This window comes from Periplaneta americana, chromosome 1, assembly GCF_040183065.1.
Source record: "Periplaneta americana isolate PAMFEO1 chromosome 1, P.americana_PAMFEO1_priV1, whole genome shotgun sequence".
NCBI lineage: Eukaryota > Metazoa > Arthropoda > Insecta > Blattodea > Blattidae > Periplaneta > Periplaneta americana.
The window spans coordinates 187585518-187607875 of record NC_091117.1 but is presented as its reverse complement, the minus strand read 5'-3'; the positions used below and the strand labels follow the sequence as shown (position 1 = coordinate 187607875).

Here is a 22358-nt window from a genome sequence, read left to right as displayed (position 1 = left end):
TAAAATGTAAAACACTACGTGTCCACAATTTTCACAATTTTATGACTTCGTAACATGATTACATTTTAATTATGCATATGTTTGTACATTTTATATATATATCAAGATCAATTTTAAACAGTTCATCTCATCGACTATCATTGTAATTATCATACAGATTAATAATGAGATATTGTACACAGAACCTGAAGATGCCTGAATGGGCGAAAACGTTCGTAACTTACTTTGTATAAAATTCAATGACTACATGTTATGAAATATATGTCATTGTTTTAATAATTGATTTGTCATAAGACTGAATAAAACAAATATTATATTGTATTATCTGTATTAACATTGACAATCTGAATATTTACAACTTGCTTCCTAAGTTAAATTGTCTTTGTCATAGCTCAACTGTAAGTAATTCATTCGTGCTAGAAAAGTCGTTGTGTTTTTCATCAATATTTCAGAAAGTTGTTTCTGGCACTTAGCACATTTAGAATGTTAGGTCCTCAATTATAGCGATTCGTTAATGTTTTTTATGAAGCTTGCAATGTGGACGTTATCAGTTCGGAAGCTGGCGAATAGGGGCGTGGTTTCAAGCAGCTTTGTACTGAGTAACAGTTGATCATTCCTTTCGTATTCTTCACGGGGCAGGTGAGATGAGTCCCATATAATACTCACGCGACATTCGTCCTCTCCCACGTCGTAGCGGAACCTCTGATTGCCCCTTGGAGTAATCTCGGCGTCGTTCCATGTCATCAGTTTTATTCCCTTCCTGTAGGTTCTCTTCACAGCGTCGAAATATGCGACGGAGTTGCGGCAGTGGTAGGTGAGGTTTTGAGACGCGCCCTTGGACAACAGCTGCAGGAAGCCCACCTGGTTGCTGTCTGCTTTATATGTTAACTGTGCAAACAAATAACACAATTAGCTGCTCAATTCCTTTAGCAACAACTGCTACGCCAAACATTTCTGCTAAACTTCCACGTATTGTATTCTTCACATGACATAATTAGGAACATTAAATTCAGACGTTTCAGATGGGCAGGGCATGTAGCACGTATGGGCTAATCCAGAAATGCATATAGAGTGTTAGGTCGAGACGTAGATGGGAAGATAATATTGAAATGGATTTGAGGGAGGTGGGATATGATGGTAGAGACTGGATTAATCTTGCTCAGGATAGGGACCAATGCCGGGCTTATGTGAGGGCGGCAATGAACCTCCGGGTTCCTTAATAGCCAGTAAGTAAGTAGGCCTAAGTAAGTATGGTGAACTGATTCCATTTTGGGGGGGGGGTGATTAATGACCAGTGTACAGTGAACCAATTTCAAGATTTACATAATAATGGCTTATTTTAACTGGCAGAGTTAAGGCCATTCTGCCTTCTCTTCCATTCAACCAGTATGATAGAAAATTACTACATTGCTATGAATATAACATAATTAATACAATACAATACAAATCAATACAATACTACAACACAATACAATATAATACATAATTAATATAATACGATGACAATTCTTTTTAACTTCATAACAACAAAAATAATTATGTAATAATAATAATAATTATTATTATTATTATTATTATTATTTATTTATTTATTTACTTATATTTAATGTGCTGTACAACAGCCAGAGGCCAATTACAGTTCAGCACAAACAATGTAACAAAAACATTAGCAATAATTTACAATAAAAGTACAAAGAAATAATTAAATTAATGGCAATTAATTAAAATGATAATTACAAATGAAATAATGGAATCATGAATGAAGAGTGGAATCATATAAAATAATATTACAAAGATATACAAGATTATAATACAACGACAATAATGACAATGAATGGACGGGATAAAATGGATGACTAAACTACATAGCATAATGAGCGAGAATAATATTAAAATACATATTTGAACAAAAGATATAAATGAAAACTGATATAAAACTTCAAAATATATACTACACATTAAATGGATCCAAGCTTGATCCATGCAAATTAGCATATTTTATACATCTGCAGACCGGAGAGAGAGATTTAGAATTTCTATTGTAAAACATTTTATATCTTAAACCCTTAGCAGGAATACGAAGACTGATATTGCTTAGGAAAGATTCACAATCAATATCACCCTTAAGAACTTTACAAAAAAAATAAGTAATCAAGATCTTGACGTCTGGCAAATAAACTACAGCAATTAAAATATTTGCAGTTAATCTCATATTTATAATCATCAGAATTAGGTAAAAATCTATAAGAACAAAGGGAAATAAATTTTCTTTGAATATTCTCAGTCTTAGCCGAGTCAGTGGAAGTAATAGAGTTCCATACTACAGATGCATATATTCAAGCTTGGATCTGACCAATGTATAGTATAAAATTAACAAACACATAGGAGTAGAAAAAGAATAAGTTATAGATCTAATTAGATCAAGCATTCTTAATGAATGGATATAAATATATTGCACATGATCATGGAAATATAATTTAGAATCAAGTAAGACACCAAGATCTCTAATAGTATCTTTCCTATAATAATAATAATAATAATAATAATAATAATAATAATAATAATAATAATAATAATAATAGTCATACCTAAATTAAATTAAATTATTAAACTCGATCACAATTATAACTTCAATTTGACTGCGCCCGTAAGAAATCGTTTAGCCTTTTCTTGAAAGTGGTTATTGTCTGGCAGCCCCTAATCTTCTGAGGTAGAGAATTCCATTCACGGGGAACTGAGACAGTAAAAGAGGATGAATAGTGGCATGTTCTATGGGCAGTAATTGCTAGGATTCGGCTCTCCTGTGACCTGGTGACATAGTTGCTCATAGACCAGCGTTTGTGGGAACTAAGAATGACCTCATTTCAAGTTGTTGTAGAGACAAGTGAACCATTCCATGTCGAATAATTTAGGGAGTAGCGTGAGTAAGTACGTACCTTCATGCCTCCCTCGACCTCGGTGACCCAGACCTCCTGCTCCTCTCCTATGTAGGTGATCTCCGGGGTGCGGGTGGGCTGCGGGTACAGGCAGGTAGCGCTGGCGTCCATGTTGCAGTGCACGAGGATGGCGTCGCGAATGTCCCCTTCATTGGGGTCCACCCAGTAGTCGCCGGACGGCAGCTCGGGACGTGCGACGTGCAGGTCGCGGCACGTCTTGGCGGGGAACTCCCTGCCTCCGTCAGGTCGCCGGAAGCGCTCCCATTGGCTCTTGAGCGTTTCGTAAGCCTTCATGACGAGAGTGCGACGTTCCGCGTCGCTCAATTCCGCGCCGAAGATGCGCGCAGGCTCATCGCCGCTCAGCGGATCCGGGCCCTGGATCATGTCAGACAGATTCATTTAGAATCCTTGTGCCACTTCTTTAGTAAGAATTCATAAGCTAATAACTACAGCATAAACCGTAAGTAATATCATTAATTTCCAATGGTTATTCTTTGAGGTATTAAAAAAATGAACACAATTTTGCTCGTTTTTGCTTCCTTTTTGAGAAAGGAAATATTTAAAATATGTGAAATATTTCATTGCGTGTTTTAGGAAACCCATTGATTTAATTCCCAATATGCGCAGTCAATTTAAGAGAGTAGTGTATTATGACAATAAATTATTGAAATAATTTTAGTTTTGTCCTTTAAATGTGTATAAATTTGATCCAAACAAATGTAACATTTTAAAATTCGTTTGCAGAACGAAAAGTTACATTTGTTCTGATCAAATTTCTGCACATTTAAAGGACGAAACTAAAATTCTTCCAGCCATTTATTATCATAACACCAGTGGCGGGCGGTGAGGCATTCTGGTGGTGGTGCCAAAAAAAATTGCACGCAAATCACCCTAGCGAAAGGTGATAATCACAGCTCACGTTTACATTATGTTAAATAAAACACATTAATATTAAACTAGCTATTTAACAGGTGTGCAGTTAATAATGCATCTAGTAACAGTTACAATAGCATTTCCGATACTAATAACGAAATTTACAAAATATACAGATAATGCAAAACTTTCTCAGTATTGTTAAGTCAAATACAAATGACTTTTATAACTAGTAAAATTACTGACAAAAACACACAAGAATAACAATGATATAGATAATAAATGAACACGTTTGCACTTTATTTAAACAGGCCGATGAATCCAAGGCAGCAGCCTGAATAACACATGTTCATGTCCTGCACAGAACTCATTTATTGTTAACAAAAGCATCAATACTATCAACAATATAGCGAATTTAGTTGCCGCAAAATAAAACAAATATTACACAAAATTAACAAACAGTGTTACATAATACGAAAAAAATATTTATCTTCCTAAAAAGAGTCATGACTATCTCTGCATTCAACGTAGTTAAATGGATAAAAATTTACACATTCAAATCCAAGTTCTGTGCATTAGTTTTGCATTGGTAACATTACATTAAGATTTGACGCGGAACTTTAACTTGTGTTTTCCTAAAGTCTGCGCTTGATGGTTCCCTGCCTAACGTCTCCAACAACCCTGCCATCTAGTGAAATTTCTGCATTACTGCGCTCTAGCGGGCGAAATGTTAACTACTGAGTCAAATTGAATTAGGCTGTGTCTGCCATAAGAAACGCATATAAACTAGAATCAGTAGCCTTTTGTACAGTGTTATATGGACGCAGACAGTGCCACGCCGAACTGGCTCCGACGTTCGGAAAAACGCTGCAAGAGTGCGTCCCGATCTGTGCGCGCGCTCGTTCAGATGACATGCGAATAAAATGTGTAGAAATAAACAATTACAACTCCTTTTTAGGATATTATTTTTTGTTTCTTTCATTGGCGGTGCCATGGTACATGGTAGTGCCCCAAAAGCTGCCCCTGCATAACACAATGCACTCTTAAATTGCTTCAGCATATTGAGAATTAAATCGATAGTTTTTCCAAAACACGGAATGAAATGTTTTATATGAAACAATTTTTATCTCGTAAAGAAAGCAAACACAAACAAAATTGTATTAACCTTTTTTGTTTGCATCATCTCAAAGAATGACCCACTGAAATTAATGACATTACTTACCGTTCACTCCGTACATATAGAAACTTTTCAGAAGTTACATAATTGCTTTAAACTCGACATCAACCGAGACATTACTTTAGTCTGTCCTTGTCCCAGAAGGGCCGCTAGAGCTGCAGCATCGTAGCCAAGAGGTTCTCCCGGAGGACCCGGGGGCCCTGGTGGTCCGGGGTTACCAGGTTGGCCGTGCCTTCCCTCCTCTCCGGGAGGCCCTCGCTGTCCTGGCGGACCCGGCAGTCCCGGCGTTCCCGGGTTGCCGTCTCGCCCTGCCATCCCTGTAACAACCACGTCACAATTCAGATTCTTAAAACATAGAATACCTACCACAGTTCCTAACTGTCAAAGAGAAGGGATGACTCACCCTTCGTCCCTGGTTCACCGTCTTTACCAGGAGGTCCTGCAGGTCCCGTCATTCCTTTGTCGCCTGGAGGTCCCTAAAAGTATAATACCAACAGTGTGAACAACGTGATGATCTGAAATTTCCTGACCCGTGACTAGGAGAGATGATCTTACCTGAGATCCTGGCAAACCCTGCAAACCAATTAGGCCGCGATGTCCCTTGGCTCCTTTGGGACCTTCCTCCCCTTTGTCGCCCTTGCCACCTTCAGGACCGGCTGGTCCAGGCTTACCTCGTGGACCTATTGGACCCTCTACTCCTTGTGGTCCTGTTTCACCTCGGGCACCGCGCTCTCCTGCAGGTCCAGGGGGACCGTTCGGACCTGGAGGTCCCTGTAAAAACAAAAGACTGTAAGGAAAGAACAAAGAAAAAAGAGAAGGAAAAGAAAGTGATGAGAAAGACGAAAAGAAAGCAGAAGGGTGAAACACAACGTAAACAAAAATAAAGTAAAATAGAAATCCAGAAATAATAATGAGAACAGACTAATGCTGGGTTGTTGCAAGAAAACATACCTATAAATAATGTATTCCTCCATTAGTTAGTGAATCTTCAAAGTTAGTAAATTGTCGGGTTGCAGAAGTGGAATTTAACGGGCCACTAGTTTTTGGATTTCACAAGTGACACAATACTGCGTGACGTAATAAAAAACGAACATCGGCTGCTAGACTGATATAAGAAATTGCTTTTATTGTTGTCAAAATTTGCAATAAATATAGACTAATAAGGACCAGAAAGAAAGCAAGAACAGAAGTTTCAGTCAGAAAGATAAATATGCCTGTTTGTTGTTATAAATAGCGCACGAGTGCATTGATTTTATAAAAAATAAAAAGACAGACTGCAGAGCATATAACCTCGTCGTCAGATAATGAACTAGAGTTTGTAATAGAAAATAACTGCGATATCCGAAGAATGAATGAATGAATGAATGAATGAGTAACCGTAATCGATGGCTAAGAAGAGATATCTCTAACAACAAAAATGGTAATTTAGTAGGCTATAACTACACTATTATTATTTAGATTAACTACATTATTATTATTGTGTTCACAAAATTGGACAGTGTACTAATATTTTGTTCTCGAATAGAAGATCTTGCAAAGCAGAAACATATGTAAGAAGTTTGTCTATTTTGAGAAAATAATGTCTAAAACAGACTTTTTTATTTACCTGTAAGTATACAGATACGAGGTATCATCTTCTTAGCCATTGATATGCAATATTATTTTAATACTTGTATATAGGCCTATTATACAAAATAACGCATGCCTGAATCTCATACACGTAACATGATGAATCAAATTATATAAACTATTAGCCAATACGCAAAATGTACGTAAGATGGCCGTCTAACGGAGGAATAAATATTATTATAGGAGGGAAATCAGATCTCTAAGTTAGTGAATCCTTTAACGGACCAATAACACTAAAGATGTTTCTTGCAACCCATATTTCGAACTTATTGGTTCGTTAGCGGCTAACGAAGGAATAAATGCGTTCTTGCAACCCACCATTAGTAAAAAGAAATAAAATACAGAAAAAAAGGAAGCAGGAAATAAAAGAAAAAAGAATGAAAAATTGTCATCCTCACAGGTAGTCCGGGGGCTCCGCTGGGCCCTGGAGATCCTGAAGGTCCCACTGGTCCCTTGTCGCCTGGCCTGCCCGCGATACCTGGTTGCCCTGCCTTGCCTGGCGCTCCTTCCGGCCCTTGCTCTCCTAAAGGCCCTGATGGTCCGGGAGGTCCCGCGATGCCCTGTGGACCTGGTGGACCTTCGCTGCCAGGCTTACCTGGTGGTCCCGTCTCTCCCTACAACACCACAATTCGCATTACACCTCCGTGTGGACTCCAACACTTTTACGTACTCGTTCTTCCTTGTACTCACGGAGGATCCACGCAACCCTCTCGCTCCAGCGGGTCCTGTCGGCCCTGGCAGTCCTGGAAGTCCTCTATCACCTGCTGGTCCCTGAGGCCCTGGCTGTCCCGGCGGTCCATGTGGTCCCTCGGAACCCGTGTCTCCCTACAATTACAGAGGAGTGTCGTCATAGTAACAGAGCTTTAACACACTATTACACAGTCACAGCATTTCTGCGCCTCCTATTTACCTTAGGTCCTTCTGGTCCCGGTCCTCCCGGCTGTCCCTGAGGCCCTGGATTACCAGGTCTGCCTGTATCTCCGTGCGCGCCTTTGATTCCAGGCACTCCGGGTACTCCTGGTTGTCCCACTGATCCTGGTTGTCCCTAGGAATACATTAATCTCGTATCATTTGCAAAGTAATATTTAAAACAAAGTAGATTTAAAGTCACTTTCTGAATCTTCATCTCGTTGTTTTTGTAATTATTTAGAATGTTGTTAGATAAAAATTTGATATCGTTAAATTCCTGGCATTTTCTGTTAAATTGGTGGTGGCAAGTAGCTGTGAGGTAGGATTTCTCGAGGTACAGTGGCGCCAGCGTTTTTGGCGTGTGTCCTAGAGTATAGTGCCCAGTTTGTGAGCATGTTGCTAGTAGAGCTGAGAATGGTACCACTTCATATACACGTCACATCAGTCATTTGGCAAACACAGTTGTCATACTGACTACGCTGAAGTTACGATACTAGCACTTAACGTTTACATTACTTATTTCACACGCCAAAAACGGTGACGCTACTCCTACTTCTATTTCTCTCTCATTTGCATATCAGTTTCACACCATTAAGGCAGACAACATTAATATATTATATGAACCGTATTTGGAGAAGAGGAAAACGGAAAAGAGGGATGATTCGAGAATGCTGGCTTTCTGTCCTTGGGTAGAAAACTATGACTGGATGATTGAATCGCCATATTATCATCTTATTGTCCTTTAATAAGCTTTGTAATTTAGTAGGAAATTACAAATCAGCAGCCAATCGAGACGAACCCTTGAGAGGGTAACTTACCGCTAGTCCCGGTTCACCCGGTCGTCCCGGTGGTCCCATGATGCCTACTTCTCCCCGAGCTCCCGGCTCTCCACGAGCCCCCTTTGCTCCCGTCAGACCCACAAGTCCTGGAGGACCCGGCTCGCCTGGGCTTCCTGTTAGGTAGAAGAAATTGCAAGGATTTTATAGCTTCAGATTCATTATGCTGATTCCTTTCTTGCCGTGGAAGACAAAACTGAATTTTACCGTCAAGATTTTTTGCATTGCGCGTGTAATATTAGCCTATGGAAAGTGAAATATTCTTATTCAGATCAAACAAAAGAATGTGAAAATTAATTATTGTATATAGAATGATTTCCACTTTTCACTGCGATTACCTTCTTCGGCGAGATGACTCCACAGATACCCGTGGAATCAACTGTTGGGCCATAAATGTTATCTAAATGACAGTGTTGCTCACATTGTCTACTCAAACCGTGTAATTATAAAGTAAATCAAATAATTTACTTTCTGAGGTTATAAAAATTTCCTTTTGTGTGCAATCCAGAAAACAAAAATGTATCTTCTTATTTTAGTGCAAGGTAAACTTGTCACTTAGATATAGGTTCTCTTACACGGCATAAAGTACGACACAAGATTTATTCTTCTCCAAACGTTACCCTCTCAACAGAGATCACTTTTCCATCTTGCTCTAAGTCCTCCAATATTTCCGGTTCTTTGATGGTTATAATGCAGGAAAGCCATTGAAAGGGACTCTAGTCTGTACCACTGGGTTACTGCGTTCAAACGAATCTTTCTTATGTTTTTCAATAATTTTATTTAAGTTACATATATCTATAATTTTATTGTTTCTTGTATCAGTACTTTACTGCTGGTCACGAAGAGTAAAACCAGCTACTGACCCAGAGAATCTCATCTCTGCAGATTCTATTTTCCTCTTGTCGGATCTGTTCATTGTCCAGATTCCACAGCTATAATTTAACATAGGCGCAGTCATTCCATTATGAAATTTAATTTGTGTTTCTTTTCAAGTTTTGTTTCCTAGTATTGTTATTGTTCTACACATTTATCTAAATCTAATTTCAAATTAATTTCTTCATGTCGACAATAAGATACATTAAAAACTAGATAGTTAAAATGAGACACTTGTTCAACTACTTCTTTATTAACCACTATTTTACATCTTATATATGGCCCTTACCATAAAAGGCTAACTCTTTTGTCTTCTTTACGAATATTTGAGGGTGGTACCCTTTCAACATTTTTTAAATGATTAGTTTCAATTTTGTAATTTATCCACACAAGGCTCAGTGATTTATTATCATCCTGAAAGAAATCATACTAAACTATTTATATGATCTTTAAAAATTCCATAGCAATCCACGGTTGAACCCATGAACTTCGACCGATTTCTCTTAGAACACTTTGTAAGCAGATACCATGTCTGGGGAGATTATGAATTATAATTAACTTATCTCTTTCATACAAATTTTTGAAACGTATAATAGAAGTACTTATCTCTCTTTTATATGTAGGACAAAACATTCATTCACTGAGCCAGTCTATAATTTTTATTCTGTTATTTAACCACTTCCCTGATTAACCCGAGTTAACTCGGGTTGCTAACTTCCGTCAAAATATATTAACCAGAGTTAATTCGTGTGAGTCCCATTTTCGCTGCTAAGGATTATTATCCCGAATATATACGTTTCCATCATTTCATTAACCTTTTCCTGACTAGATGGCTGCAGAAGTTAGTGATATTGCTACATCTGGTGGTGGGATTCCTACGTTTGGTATACGATATCTGAAGGCAGGAAGACACCCTTTGACTATCGAACGGTGGTAATTCATAAGATTTTCGAAAAATACACCCCGAATGTCCTATCATTCAAGGCAGGATGGCCAGGAAAATCGCCCAACCCACTTCGGCTCACAGGTAGACATTTTCCAGAAGTTATCCCACGAACTCTGAAGAAGAACAACACAACCAGACAGGATTTCATGTGTAGTATTGCGAGAGACACAAAATACAAACAAATTCGACAGAAGAGCAGATACTACTGTCCAGAATGCAATGTGCCACTGTGCGTAATACCCTGCTTTCGAGTCTATCACACGACAAGCCTCATTGTACCTCATAAATTAATCCATAAAAAACATAAGTTGGTAAATAGTTAAGGAGAAAATCAAAGTGGGACAACTACCAGGGCTGCAATCAAGGCGCACGAGATAACTCGGGATAATAATTCAGGTATGAATATATGTCTATTTTATAGTGATTTATAGGTATGTAAGAAAATTAGTGATGTACAGTGATTCTGTAATATTAAATTACCTCTATACAAAAATAAAAAAATATGATTCTTTTTTTCACAAAATTGGTAAAATATATAGTAGGCCCTAAGGGAAGAGGTTAACGACGACACTTTTGCTTTGTGTCTGTGGACACAAGTCGTGCTAATGTTTTACAACGTATTTACCGTGCTCGTGACAGCGATACATAGCGATAACACGGCAGATGCAACATTTTTATAACTGGCATTAACATGTAGCCCTAATACTCTGAACGACATCTAGTGAATAGAACTTTCTTTTTTCTGTTTGGGCACCCTCTATTCATATCTGGAATACACTATAATTTCGAGAAGAATAGACCAGTTAGTTCGTCAGAGACTATCCAGAGTGCACCACAGGCAGTGAATCTACATTGTACTCGTGATGATGATGATGATGATGATGATGATGATGATGATGATGATGATGATGATGATGATGATGATGATGATGAATTGTTGAATACAATATTGTGTTTAAATTGCAATGTGACTCGCACACTTACCTGATGGCCCCGAGTTTCCTTGCTCTCCCTTCATGCCGTTGAATCCACGTTCTCCTTTCATTCCGGGCAGGCCTACCAATCCCTGCAACAAAAACGAGACTTCCATGAAGATAAGGGGGGAAAGAGCGTGAGCGATATTTTGCTGCAAGACTGATGACAGTTTACCTGTGTTCCTGGAAATCCTTGAATTCCCTGAGGACCGGGAGGGCCTCTCTCCCCGGGTCCTCCAGGCGCTCCAGCCTCACCAGGAAGCCCAGGAGGACCAGGATCCCCCCTCTCAGCCGGTTCTCCTGGTGGACCCTGCGATCCAACTTGGCCTTGTGGTCCTCTCTCTCCCTGTCGACCTGTAGGGGTGATGATACAATGTTTACTTATTCTTTTCAAGAGAAGGATGATGTTCATATTATAATAATAATAATAATAATAATAATAATAATAATAATAATAATAATAATAATTTACAAATATATAAGTCTTTTAATGAAAACCGTACACTTTTTTCGTTCATATAATAATAATAATAATAATAATAATAATAATAATAATAATAATAATAATAATAATAATACTGTAATAATAATAATAATAATAATAATAATAATAGTCTACTAACATAAGTCTTTTAATGAAAACCGTACACTTTTTCGTTCATATAATAATAATAATAATAATAATAATAATAATAATAATAATAATAATAATAATATACTAACATAAGTCTTTTAATGAAAACCGTACACTTTCTTTCGTTCATATAATAATAATAATAATAATAATAATAATAATAATAATAATAATAATAATAACAATAATAATAATAATAATAATAATAATAATAGTCTACTAACATAAGTCATTTAATAAAAACGGTACACTCTTTTCGTTGATATAATAATAATAATAATAATAATAATAATAATAATAATAATAATAATATACTAACATAAGTCTTTTAATGAAAACCGTACCCTTTTTTCGTTCATATAATAATAATAATAATAATAATAATAATAATAATAATAATAGTTTATTAACAGAAGTCTTTTAATGAAAACCGTACACTTTTTTCGTTCATATAATAATAATAATAATAATAATAATAATAATAATAATAATAATAATAATAATAATAATAGTTTATTAACAGAAGTCTTTTAATGAAAACCGTACCCTTTTTTCGTTCATATAATAATAATAATAATAATAATAATAATAATAATAATAATAATAATAATAATAATAGTTTATTAACAGAAGTCTTTTAATGAAAACCGTACACTTTTTTCGTTCATATAATAATAATAATAATAATAATAATAATAATAATAATAATAGTTTACTAACAGAAGTCTTTTAATGAAAACTTTACACATTTTTCCTACGGAATCTTAAAGACAACTCACCTGGAGGTCCCTCCGGTCCTGCTGGACCCAATGAGCCTCTCTCACCCTTTTCTCCAGGCAATCCAGGCTGACCTCTTGTACCAGGTAAGCCCTATACCAAACATAAATTGAAGAACTTAATAACAAGGACACAGGAAATGGACTTCAATAGGCCTGCTTCAACAGTGTTCTGAAATTTTTATGTGTATTCGTCTCTCTCTGCAGAAAATTGTTCATAAACGCATGTGTTATGAGTAGTTTTGTATGTCAATACTTACCACCAATCCCGACGGTCCTGAATGTCCCTTGTCTCCTTTCGAACCAGGTGGTCCCTGGAAACAAAGAAAAACTATCATCAGACAATTAAATTATATTTCCGCTAGAAAAATTCAACTGCACAATTGAAATTGAAGAAACCAAGTAGTCTTCAAACAACGTTAAAATATAATTAGCTTAATTCCGCGTCGCTCAATTCCGCGCCTAAAGTACGCGCAGGCTCATCGCCGCTCAGCGGATCCAGGCCCTGAATTGAATGAATTTTAGTTTTGTCCTGTAAATATGCAGAAATTTGATTTTGAAATTTGAAATTTTAAAATTCCTTTTCAGTACGAAAATTTACATTTGTTCAGATCAAATATCTGCACATTCAAAGCACAAAAATAAAATTATTTCAATCGTTTAATATCATAATACACTGCTCTCTTAAATTGACTGCGAATATTGGGAATTAATTCAGTAGCTTTCCCAAAATACGCTATAAACTGTTTCACATTACATTTTTTCTTCTCGAATAGAAAGTAAAAACGAGCGAAATTGTATTATACTTGTTTGAAATACCTCAAAGAATAACCCCTTCGAATTAATTATATTATTTACGGTTTACTCTGTACAGGGTTGGGACTTTACGCGTAAAAAAGGTTAATTTGCATTATAGTAAAATACGCGTAAATAATGCGTAATAAACGTAATAAATGTAAAATACGTAAAAAAACCTCCAAGAACTTTTATTTTTGGTCTGCCTTTGTTCAGTTTGTGATGAAAATTTACCGTTTGAACTGCCAACAAATCTAGCATATAACTCGAGGATACCAATTAATGTTAAAAAAAATGGAGACCTTAAGAAGATTTTCCAGTTCATACTGGATGAAGTGAAAGGTTTCTACACAGAACTGTACACATGGCCTACTATCAACAAAGATAGTAATGCTAGTGGAAGGGAAGATTGAAAAAATAAGTTTATTAATGTTCTGACATACAAAAAATCTATTCAGCCATGCTTCCAAACCCTTTGATTATTAGTCATTTACCACATAAAATTTGGAAAATTATTACATGAATTATTTATGTTCAAATCATAATAGTTATCTTAAACTGTTATACTATAAAAAGGCCTTTATCGCTAGAATCGCTTATTTTTAAAACCCCACAGGTGACAAAAACAAAACTTTTGGGAAATCAATAAAAACTGTTTAGTTTAATTTATTTTATTTTATTTGTCAAAATGTATTTAGCAAGTGATATTAATTGCTAATGTTAGGTTTACTACTATTAGTTGTGTTTTATAATATATACATATATAAAGTCCCCAAAAAATAAATTAGTTAGGATGTTATGGGGGTTTTCCAACAAACGAACGAAAGTAAGCAAAGCATTTCTATTTTTCTAAGTAGTAGAGTGAATGAAAGTAAGTATGAACAAATGTTATAATCTATGTAAAAACTACAGTATAAAATCACAAAACAAATACAAATTGTTTTGCTGCAACGTACATTTTTCTTATCAGGACTTAAAAGAAATGAAGTAATTGATGTTTAGATTGTCAAAATCAATAAATGTTTGTTTATTACTCCATGTATAAAACAGTTTTCTACATTACTTATTTTACATGTAAATTACACGGAAAATACGTATAGGTAATTTAGTCGCCCAACCTGACTCTATATAATTAGTTTATTTTCCTTCCCGTTTTAAAAGCTGATAGAATTAATTAAATCACGGTCCGAAATCTTTCCTGGAATACTGCCTTTTCTTATTGCTATATTTTGTAAGATGTTAAATGTTATAATAACACAGAAGTCTAGAAAATGTTTCAATTATATCAACCTAAATGAACCAACCGTCAACATTACGTTCTTGACTCGTCCAACAGGTTATAACTTTACCTGTTCATCAACTCTTTGGATTACGTTTTGTAAAAATTATTGACCGCCTACAGCAGCAGAACTATCTACTCACTGGGAGCCAACAGCTTAATACTTACGGGCAATCCATCAGGTCCTTGAGGTCCCACTTCACCGCGGGGTCCTGGTCCCCCTGGGGCTCCGACCGGCCCCCTCTCTCCAGGAAATCCCCTTTCACCTCGTGCTCCAGACGACCCAGGAATTCCAGGAGGACCTTGTAAGCCTGTCTCTCCATCCTTTCCTGGCGTCCCTGGGTTACCCGGCGCTCCTGGTACTCCCTACAAAACACAACACATGTGATGTTACCAGGGAATCCAAGAAGAAAGACAGGCTGGAATTCATTTTATAATATTGGGCTTTTGTATCTCTTTTGGTCCTGAGATACTCTTATAGTATTCAGAAATATTGTCTGTACAGAAAAACTTGAACTATCTAGTTCTTGAATGTTTTAGCCAAATACCTGATAAAATCTTTACTTCTTTTTCAAAAGAAAAACTATAGAGGTCGAGAGTGTAGCGGAAATTTAAATCTCCCGCCTTATCTAGGCAACTGGCGTTAGCAGCAGTAGGGTTGCCAGTACTGCGTGCTTGCTTGCCGTCTTTATCTCCAAGGAAATGCCCTTGTTACTCATTTTTGCTAGAGACTGAGTAAACCCCAGTTATTCCTTCAGTATATTCCAAAATTGAAAACCTTCCCGGGAAAAGTATGCAGGGCCTAACATCAAATTCTTGATATATGTGATTTAGATAATGGCAGTTGACATTGGTTACACGTCAACATATATATGGAGTCAGGCCACAAAGGGAAAGATCGAAGGAGGAAAGTTCGATCCGGTGCTGTGGATTGAATTCGGCGTAGCTCAGTGCTCAGAGCGCTTGGTATGTAGAACCAAGGATCCGGGTTCGATCCCCGGCGCCGGAGCGAATTTTTCTCCTAAAATATTAAATGTCAATATTACAGATAAATTCTGTAGGACAAATTAATATACTGTATTTATAAAAAATATAAATTTCAAGAATCTGTTTACAAAAATAAATTATTGGATTCAATGCTGAATAATCTTGTATCTTTGATCAGTCAAATGCATAGGTAGGAAGTTCGTACCAAAACAGTAGATTTCAGTTAGTACAGCGAGGAGTATAGATGTCACCCGCGCCTCGCCCTACTCCCGCTCGCTACAGATGATACACAGTATGTTCACATAAACAACGCATGGTGGCATTCTGTGGAGCTGTGTAGAGTCGTGAATAGTTTGAAGAATATTGTCAATTTATATTAATATTTCAGGTTCTGAACAAAGTGAGCTATTCTGTTATTATTGTATTATTTACTTAATGTTAATATTATGCGTGATTCCAAAAAAGTAAACTCGTCTGTTATTAAATAATTATGCAAACAGGAGTATGTGTAACACGTTTATTTTTTTCTTCGTTAAATGTTGACGTCTCGTGCTGCTATGCATTCGGTTGCTTTACAGTCCAAGTTCAACATAGAAATTACGATACGAACTTCCTGTCATTACAATAGAAATGAAAAATTTTCTTGAAAACAATTTTATTATAGGTTTACTATTATATGCCACATACGAGACATACTATCAGATTCACAAAGTAGTTGTTCACCTGATGATAGTAATATATGCTATATCATATTTCAGATTTTCTGCAGTAACGTATTGTGACGAAGAACAAATATTTTCAAAGTACAATACATTGCCATACAAAAATGGGTAAATTTCTGAACTATTACAGATACATGCATGAAATTTAGAACACACATTCTCTAGGCTATTAGGAAAGTTTTCTCTGTAACAGAATTTTGCTAATTGATTTCATTTTAAAAATATGTCTGTCTGTTTGTAAAAAAAAGGAAAACAAAAAAGTGTTAATAAATTTTAATTGTTTATTTTACAAATGAGGAACCAATATCAAAATTCTGTTACATAGAGTTTGTAGAACATGCTTTTACAAGTAAATTGTAAAAGACCCTTTGGATTTATCTTTAAAACTGCCTTAGATATATCGGTTTTAGTAAAATTCTGCATTGGGTATATATATATTTTTTTTTTCAAATCTGGGCCCCCTTTTTTACAAATATTTATATTTAGTTGAGTTGCTATAGCCATGAATTAGCTCTCTACATACAAAAAAAAAAATATTTTACACCAAATAGGAAAAAGGTTAAAAAAAATACCGAGGACTACATTTAAAATTTGTAATTTTCTCTAGTCTCCTCGGTAACACAATACAACAGTTTAGTAATTTTACCAAAACGTTCACTGTTCTTTATAAGTCACTGAACTAACAGAAACGGATATAGATTGAAGTGTTACTGTTCTACTGTCTTCCTCCGACGAGTTTAGCGCTGGGACCTGAGGTATTCTTGCCATCGCATCGGTGCGAGGATGTTGCATGCAGATTCTTTTGTTGCTACAGATAAGCCGAGCCGAGCGGAGTGGGAAGTATTAATCGTCCAAAAACTTGCAGTCTTCAGTTTGTAGTAGTGTGTGAACATTTCATATACATATTGTTCATCTAGGCCTATATGGTTTTGTTATTAATATATTAAATATATTGTTGCAATTTTTGCTCAAACATCTCCCTGATGTTAGCTATGTTAATATTATATGAATTACTCATATTAAATATTTCACCGTTACAAGTCATTTTTAAGGAAACATGCTGTGGAAAAGTTTTTGGGTTTATTCTACTGGAATTTTAGAATATGTGTGATTGGTATCGTGAAAACAGATTCCTATAATGTCATGCGAAAATCATTTGTTGGTGATATCTTAAAATACAAATCAAGTAGTTTTACTTCTCAAGTGAGTTCAGCAGTACAGTATATTTAAATTGATTACTTTACAAAATTTAATTCAATTCTACTAATCACTAAATTGTATAGTATAATTCTTCTTTTCATTTATATTATTGTAGTTGTATTAAGAATTTTCTTTTTATTTATTTTATTGTATTTGTATTTCTGGTGGTGTGATGGCCTTAACTTCACCTGAATAAATAAATAAATAATAAATAAAATGTTCTACAATACTTTCCTTCTCTGAACACGGAAGTACGAATGGTTGTATCTCTATCTCGCCAAAAATACATTAGAAAACTAATAGGCATACTGCTCTCGTAAATCGGGCGAATGTTTTCAGTATGATTGTACTTCCTTCCATGCTGCCGCTGTCACTGTTCCCTCCCACTCCAGTACCGCGCTAGACTAGTCAGAACCACATTCCTCTCAGCACTAAACTCCTCAGAGGATGACAGTATCAGCGAATTAGTTTCGAAACATTCCAAAATCTGTATGCACAATTCTTCATGTTGTATATTTTGGGAAAATATGTTCCATAGAGTTTCGTGGTGAATCATACTCTAAAACCGTATAAATTGTTGCGGCCAATTCTACGGAGATTATTTCATATCGATTTTTAAATAACTTCAGTTCCTTTCTTTTTCTTTTGAGGAAAATGTATTTTATCACATTTTGTAATAACTGTGGAATATATTTAAAATAGCAACCAACGCGTGAAGTTTTTCTCTGAATACCTGGAATCCTCGCGGACCTCCAGGTCCGGGCGCACCCCTTTCGCCGTCAGAGCCTGGTGGTCCTGGAGCGCCCTGTATTCCGGGTGCACCGTCTTTACCCGCATCACCTCTGGGTCCCGTCGGACCCGGGGGTCCCGGCTCACCATCCTTGCCTGATTCTCCCTGAAATAAGGAAATATTGAATAAAGTCCAATTTCCGTCACAGTCTGGACTCAAAACGTGTTGAGTTGCGGTTATATATGTGTTCAAAATATGGGCTACTTACCTGGAATCCCTTGTCTCCTGGAGGTCCGATGGGTCCTGGAAGTCCCTGAAGTCCCTGTGGTCCTTGTTCTCCCGGCTTACCGTCCGCTCCTTGAATCCCTCGCTCACCAGGGACTCCAGGTTTGCCAGGAGGACCGGTGCGTCCTTGTGTCCCTCGCAGTCCCTGGACAATACAGGTTAAGTTACAGCAAAACTCTTGTCAGTTATTAATTGTAAATGTATGTACATTAACAGGGATGGGAAACAGCCTCTCTCAGAGAGCTTAGCTTCTCCCGCTACAGTTGCTGTTGTACGTAGATACTCATATGCAGAATGCTCTGTTTACAATATGAGTTTCCCGCCCTTCTACATGAATGTAGTGTGGATTATTATAACTTGATAGTGAAATGTGGTGTAAGTGTAAACGATGAATAGAGTGAGTAGGCCTATGAGCGAGTGTAAATGCAAATTAAAATCCATATATGTAATTTGAACTGGTAATGGAAATTACGGGAAAATGGCTGAATGGATTTTAATGAATGACTCCTCATTTTCAAGCTTGGAACCCAAAGATTTTCAGAAAAATAGTAGTTTTCAGTGAAATGTCAATTTTCCTACATAATTTTCCTATTTTCCAAAATCCATCTATCGTCAGTTTTGAGAACTAATGGCTTTTCAGAATAAAACAAAACACACACACTACAATAAGCAATATTACATGAAGGCCATGACCTGCAGGATTGCTGACATAAGAGCATCAGAGCAAATTCCGTGACATCAAAATGACAATAATATGTCGACCTTCATTTGTATAATTTTTACAACGTCTCTATAATTGGTTATTAAAAATTTTCAAGGCTTACTAAAAATAATTTACAGGTCTGATTCTGTGGTGTGTAATTTTCTGAGTACAGTTGTGTATTAAAAACTGCGAAACTTGAGGTGGTTTGATGACATTACCACCATTAAAAGTGAAATATTATTATAATTAATGCCATGATGTATTTGTCAGTGACATACATACTCCCACATGAAAACTCCACTGATCGTCCTGACATTGTTACTTTTTTTTTCGCTTTTAAACTCAAAAACTGAAGATGGATAGGTTCAAGAAAAAGTATTTGGCATAAATAAAAGAAAACAGAGAGAGGATGTTTCATTATTATGGTAACAAATAACTTTTAAAATGACTGGTAGGCCTATTCTTCATCTATACTAATAATAAATCTGTAGCCGAAATTTTTCTGGTAATTTTCGATTTTTCAAAAATAATTGGTCCTAACATATATAATTAACCACCCTGAAACCGAAAATCGCTTTTTTTTTATTTTTGTTTGTATGTCTGTCTGTATGTTTGTTACCTTTTCACGCGATAATGGCTGAACGGATTTCGATGAAAATTGGAATATAAATTAAGTTCGTTGTAACTTAGATTTTAGGCTATATGGCATTCAAAATACATTATTTAAAAAGGAGGTTATTAGGGGGCCTGAATTAAATAAATCGAAATATCTCGCTTATTATTGATTTTTGTGAAAAATGTTACATAACAAAAGTTTCTTTAAAAATAATTTGCGATAAGTTTTATTCCTTAAAAATTTTGATAGGACTGATATTTAATGAGATAAATGAGTTTTAAAATTAAAATAACTGCCATCTAAGGCCGTGTAATGAATTAAAAAACAAATGACTTCGTCTATAAGGGGTCTTGGACAGCAACAATCGAAAGCTATGAAAGATAGCCTACAGAGAATTTTTCTGTGTTTGTATGAAGTAATATCGGAAGCTAAATTAACCGATTTGTATAATTAATTATTATTTCACCATTGGAAAGTGTAGTTTCTCTAGATTGACATAATGCTATAATGTTATTACAGTAACTTCTGATATAATATAATATGGTATAATAAGGTACAAGAGCCATATTCCGACACTCTAAGCTTTGAAAATTTATATTTATTTTTTCATGCAACGTGGAAACTTTATAATTTGTATACGTTTAGTATATTTACACAAATACTGAGAAAAAAATATTTCAGGTACATACGTACAGTGAAATTCAAACAGTAGAACGAATTTGAAAAGTTTACAAAGTGTCGGAATTGCGACCCTGTGGTCCTAATTCCGACACATGATGTACCTTAATTCCGACACATAAACAAATTTAACAATAATCTTATGAAACATTAAGGCAGCCCTACATAAGTGAAATTAATTACTTCTAAACCATTTTCATTATATTTATTACTATAATTATCAAGTTAAATAAATCTGAACACATTCAATATGGTGACACAATACAAGCAGGATGATTTGAGAAAAAAAAAAAACAAGGTAGAAAATATCAACACATATTCTTGATTGAAACTTTGGTACATAGAAACTGGATAGAAAAATCCTTTGACTGGAGAAATACATTATCAGTCTTCTTCACAATCAGGACAAACGAAGGATCCTCGAAAATAAGCACTTCTGTCAGCACATTCTTCATGCACATACTTCTTACACGTGCAGCACAATCGCATATCGGCGACTCTGTCCACCAAACATATTGTGCAAAACCAGCTTTCTTTTCTCTTTGAAGGCATTCCACTTGGTCCTGATTCTTGATAATCCTGCACAGACGTAGTTTTACTGGGACTTTCGGAAATTTTCTTTGGAATTTTTGATGCTATAGTCTTTGGAAGATTCTTCGTTTCGTGAATAAGGATTTCACTATACGCTGAGCTTTTGCGTTCATAGCGGGACGTCTTGGCTTGGTTTTCTTCTCCTTAAGTTTGGGTGAAGTCAAAATTTATGTGAAGCTTGTTGACAGCCTTTCGTCATTCACAGCAGCTCCACTATCATTAGCACATTCAGTGACTGATGAGTTGCAAAGCTCACTGTTACCGTCACTCTCCTCGTCGGATTCTAACCCCTCTCTATCTTTTTTGGATGGTTGCAAAAAATATAAATCAGAGGGAGCGAATGCACTATCTGGTATTACCTCAAGGTTAAATGAACAGATCCTAGTGGCCCTAAACCCAGACATGATATTGTTAGGAGTCAAGGACTTCAACCAAACGTCGGAAAAATTCTCCCAAATCTTGCTTTCGTAATGGTTCTTTCGCCATGATTGCTCCAGTACCGCAAAACTGCAGGATCCCAGTATTGTTCGAAGGGTCCGAAAACTGCCTTGTCTAGAGGCTGCAATTCGTGTGTGCAATCACTCGGCAAGCAAAACAATATTATGCCATGCTCATCTGCTACATCAACGATATTGGCATCAAGGTGAGATTTTGCACCATCGAAAATGAGCAAAGATTTGTCGACAGATTTAAATTTAGCAAAATGAGCTAGCTATTTAATAAAGACCTGACACGTCATTGAGCCCTTTTCTGTCATTTCAATAACTGTGTCTGGGGGCATGTCATCATCCCATTCCGGTCGTCTCCTTTTTCCCTTGAAGAGAATCATGGGAGGAATTGCTTGACCTACTGCGTTGCAACAATCTACAATTGTTATTTTTCTCCATGTTCTGGTGCAATCAAATGTAAGCGTTTAGTGCCTTTAGTAGCAAAAACTTCCTGTGTGTGATGAAGAGTCAATCGACACCCCTTCTCATCGATAATGTAAATATTCTCAGGTTTTCCCATTAATCCATGTTCGACCATTATGGCTTCCAGTTTATCAAAATAGTCTTTCACAATTACACGATTTAGTTTCATTGCCCTGCCCTGGTTCAAAGTTTCCGCTTTCCTTTTTGACACATCTTGATGCCGCTTTAGAAATAATTTCATCCACTTCCTACCAGCTAACCCTAAGTTTTTATTAAAATTATTCTTTATGCCGTTTAT

At 36.1% G+C, this 22358-nt stretch overlaps 1 protein-coding gene across 3 annotated transcripts in view; it reads right to left on the bottom strand.

The window, feature by feature from the left end:
- Positions 1-22358, bottom strand: part of LOC138705281 (collagen alpha-1(II) chain-like) — a 105615-nt gene that overhangs the window by 6252 nt on the left and 77005 nt on the right. For all 3 annotated transcript variants that reach the window (XM_069834138.1, XM_069834130.1, XM_069834149.1), the window contains 16 exons: positions 18545-18706; positions 18280-18441; positions 14806-15003; positions 12824-12877; positions 12567-12657; positions 11329-11507; positions 11164-11245; positions 8343-8476; positions 7526-7660; positions 7306-7440; positions 7014-7229; positions 5542-5757; positions 5390-5462; positions 5107-5303; positions 2937-3311; positions 667-888 (listed from right to left, as the gene is read on the bottom strand). In XM_069834138.1, the coding sequence (XP_069690239.1) occupies positions 667-888; positions 2937-3311; positions 5107-5303; positions 5390-5462; positions 5542-5757; positions 7014-7229; positions 7306-7440; positions 7526-7660; positions 8343-8476; positions 11164-11245; positions 11329-11507; positions 12567-12657; positions 12824-12877; positions 14806-15003; positions 18280-18441; positions 18545-18706 (2631 nt within the window). The remainder of the gene's footprint in view (positions 1-666; positions 889-2936; positions 3312-5106; positions 5304-5389; positions 5463-5541; positions 5758-7013; positions 7230-7305; positions 7441-7525; positions 7661-8342; positions 8477-11163; positions 11246-11328; positions 11508-12566; positions 12658-12823; positions 12878-14805; positions 15004-18279; positions 18442-18544; positions 18707-22358) is intronic.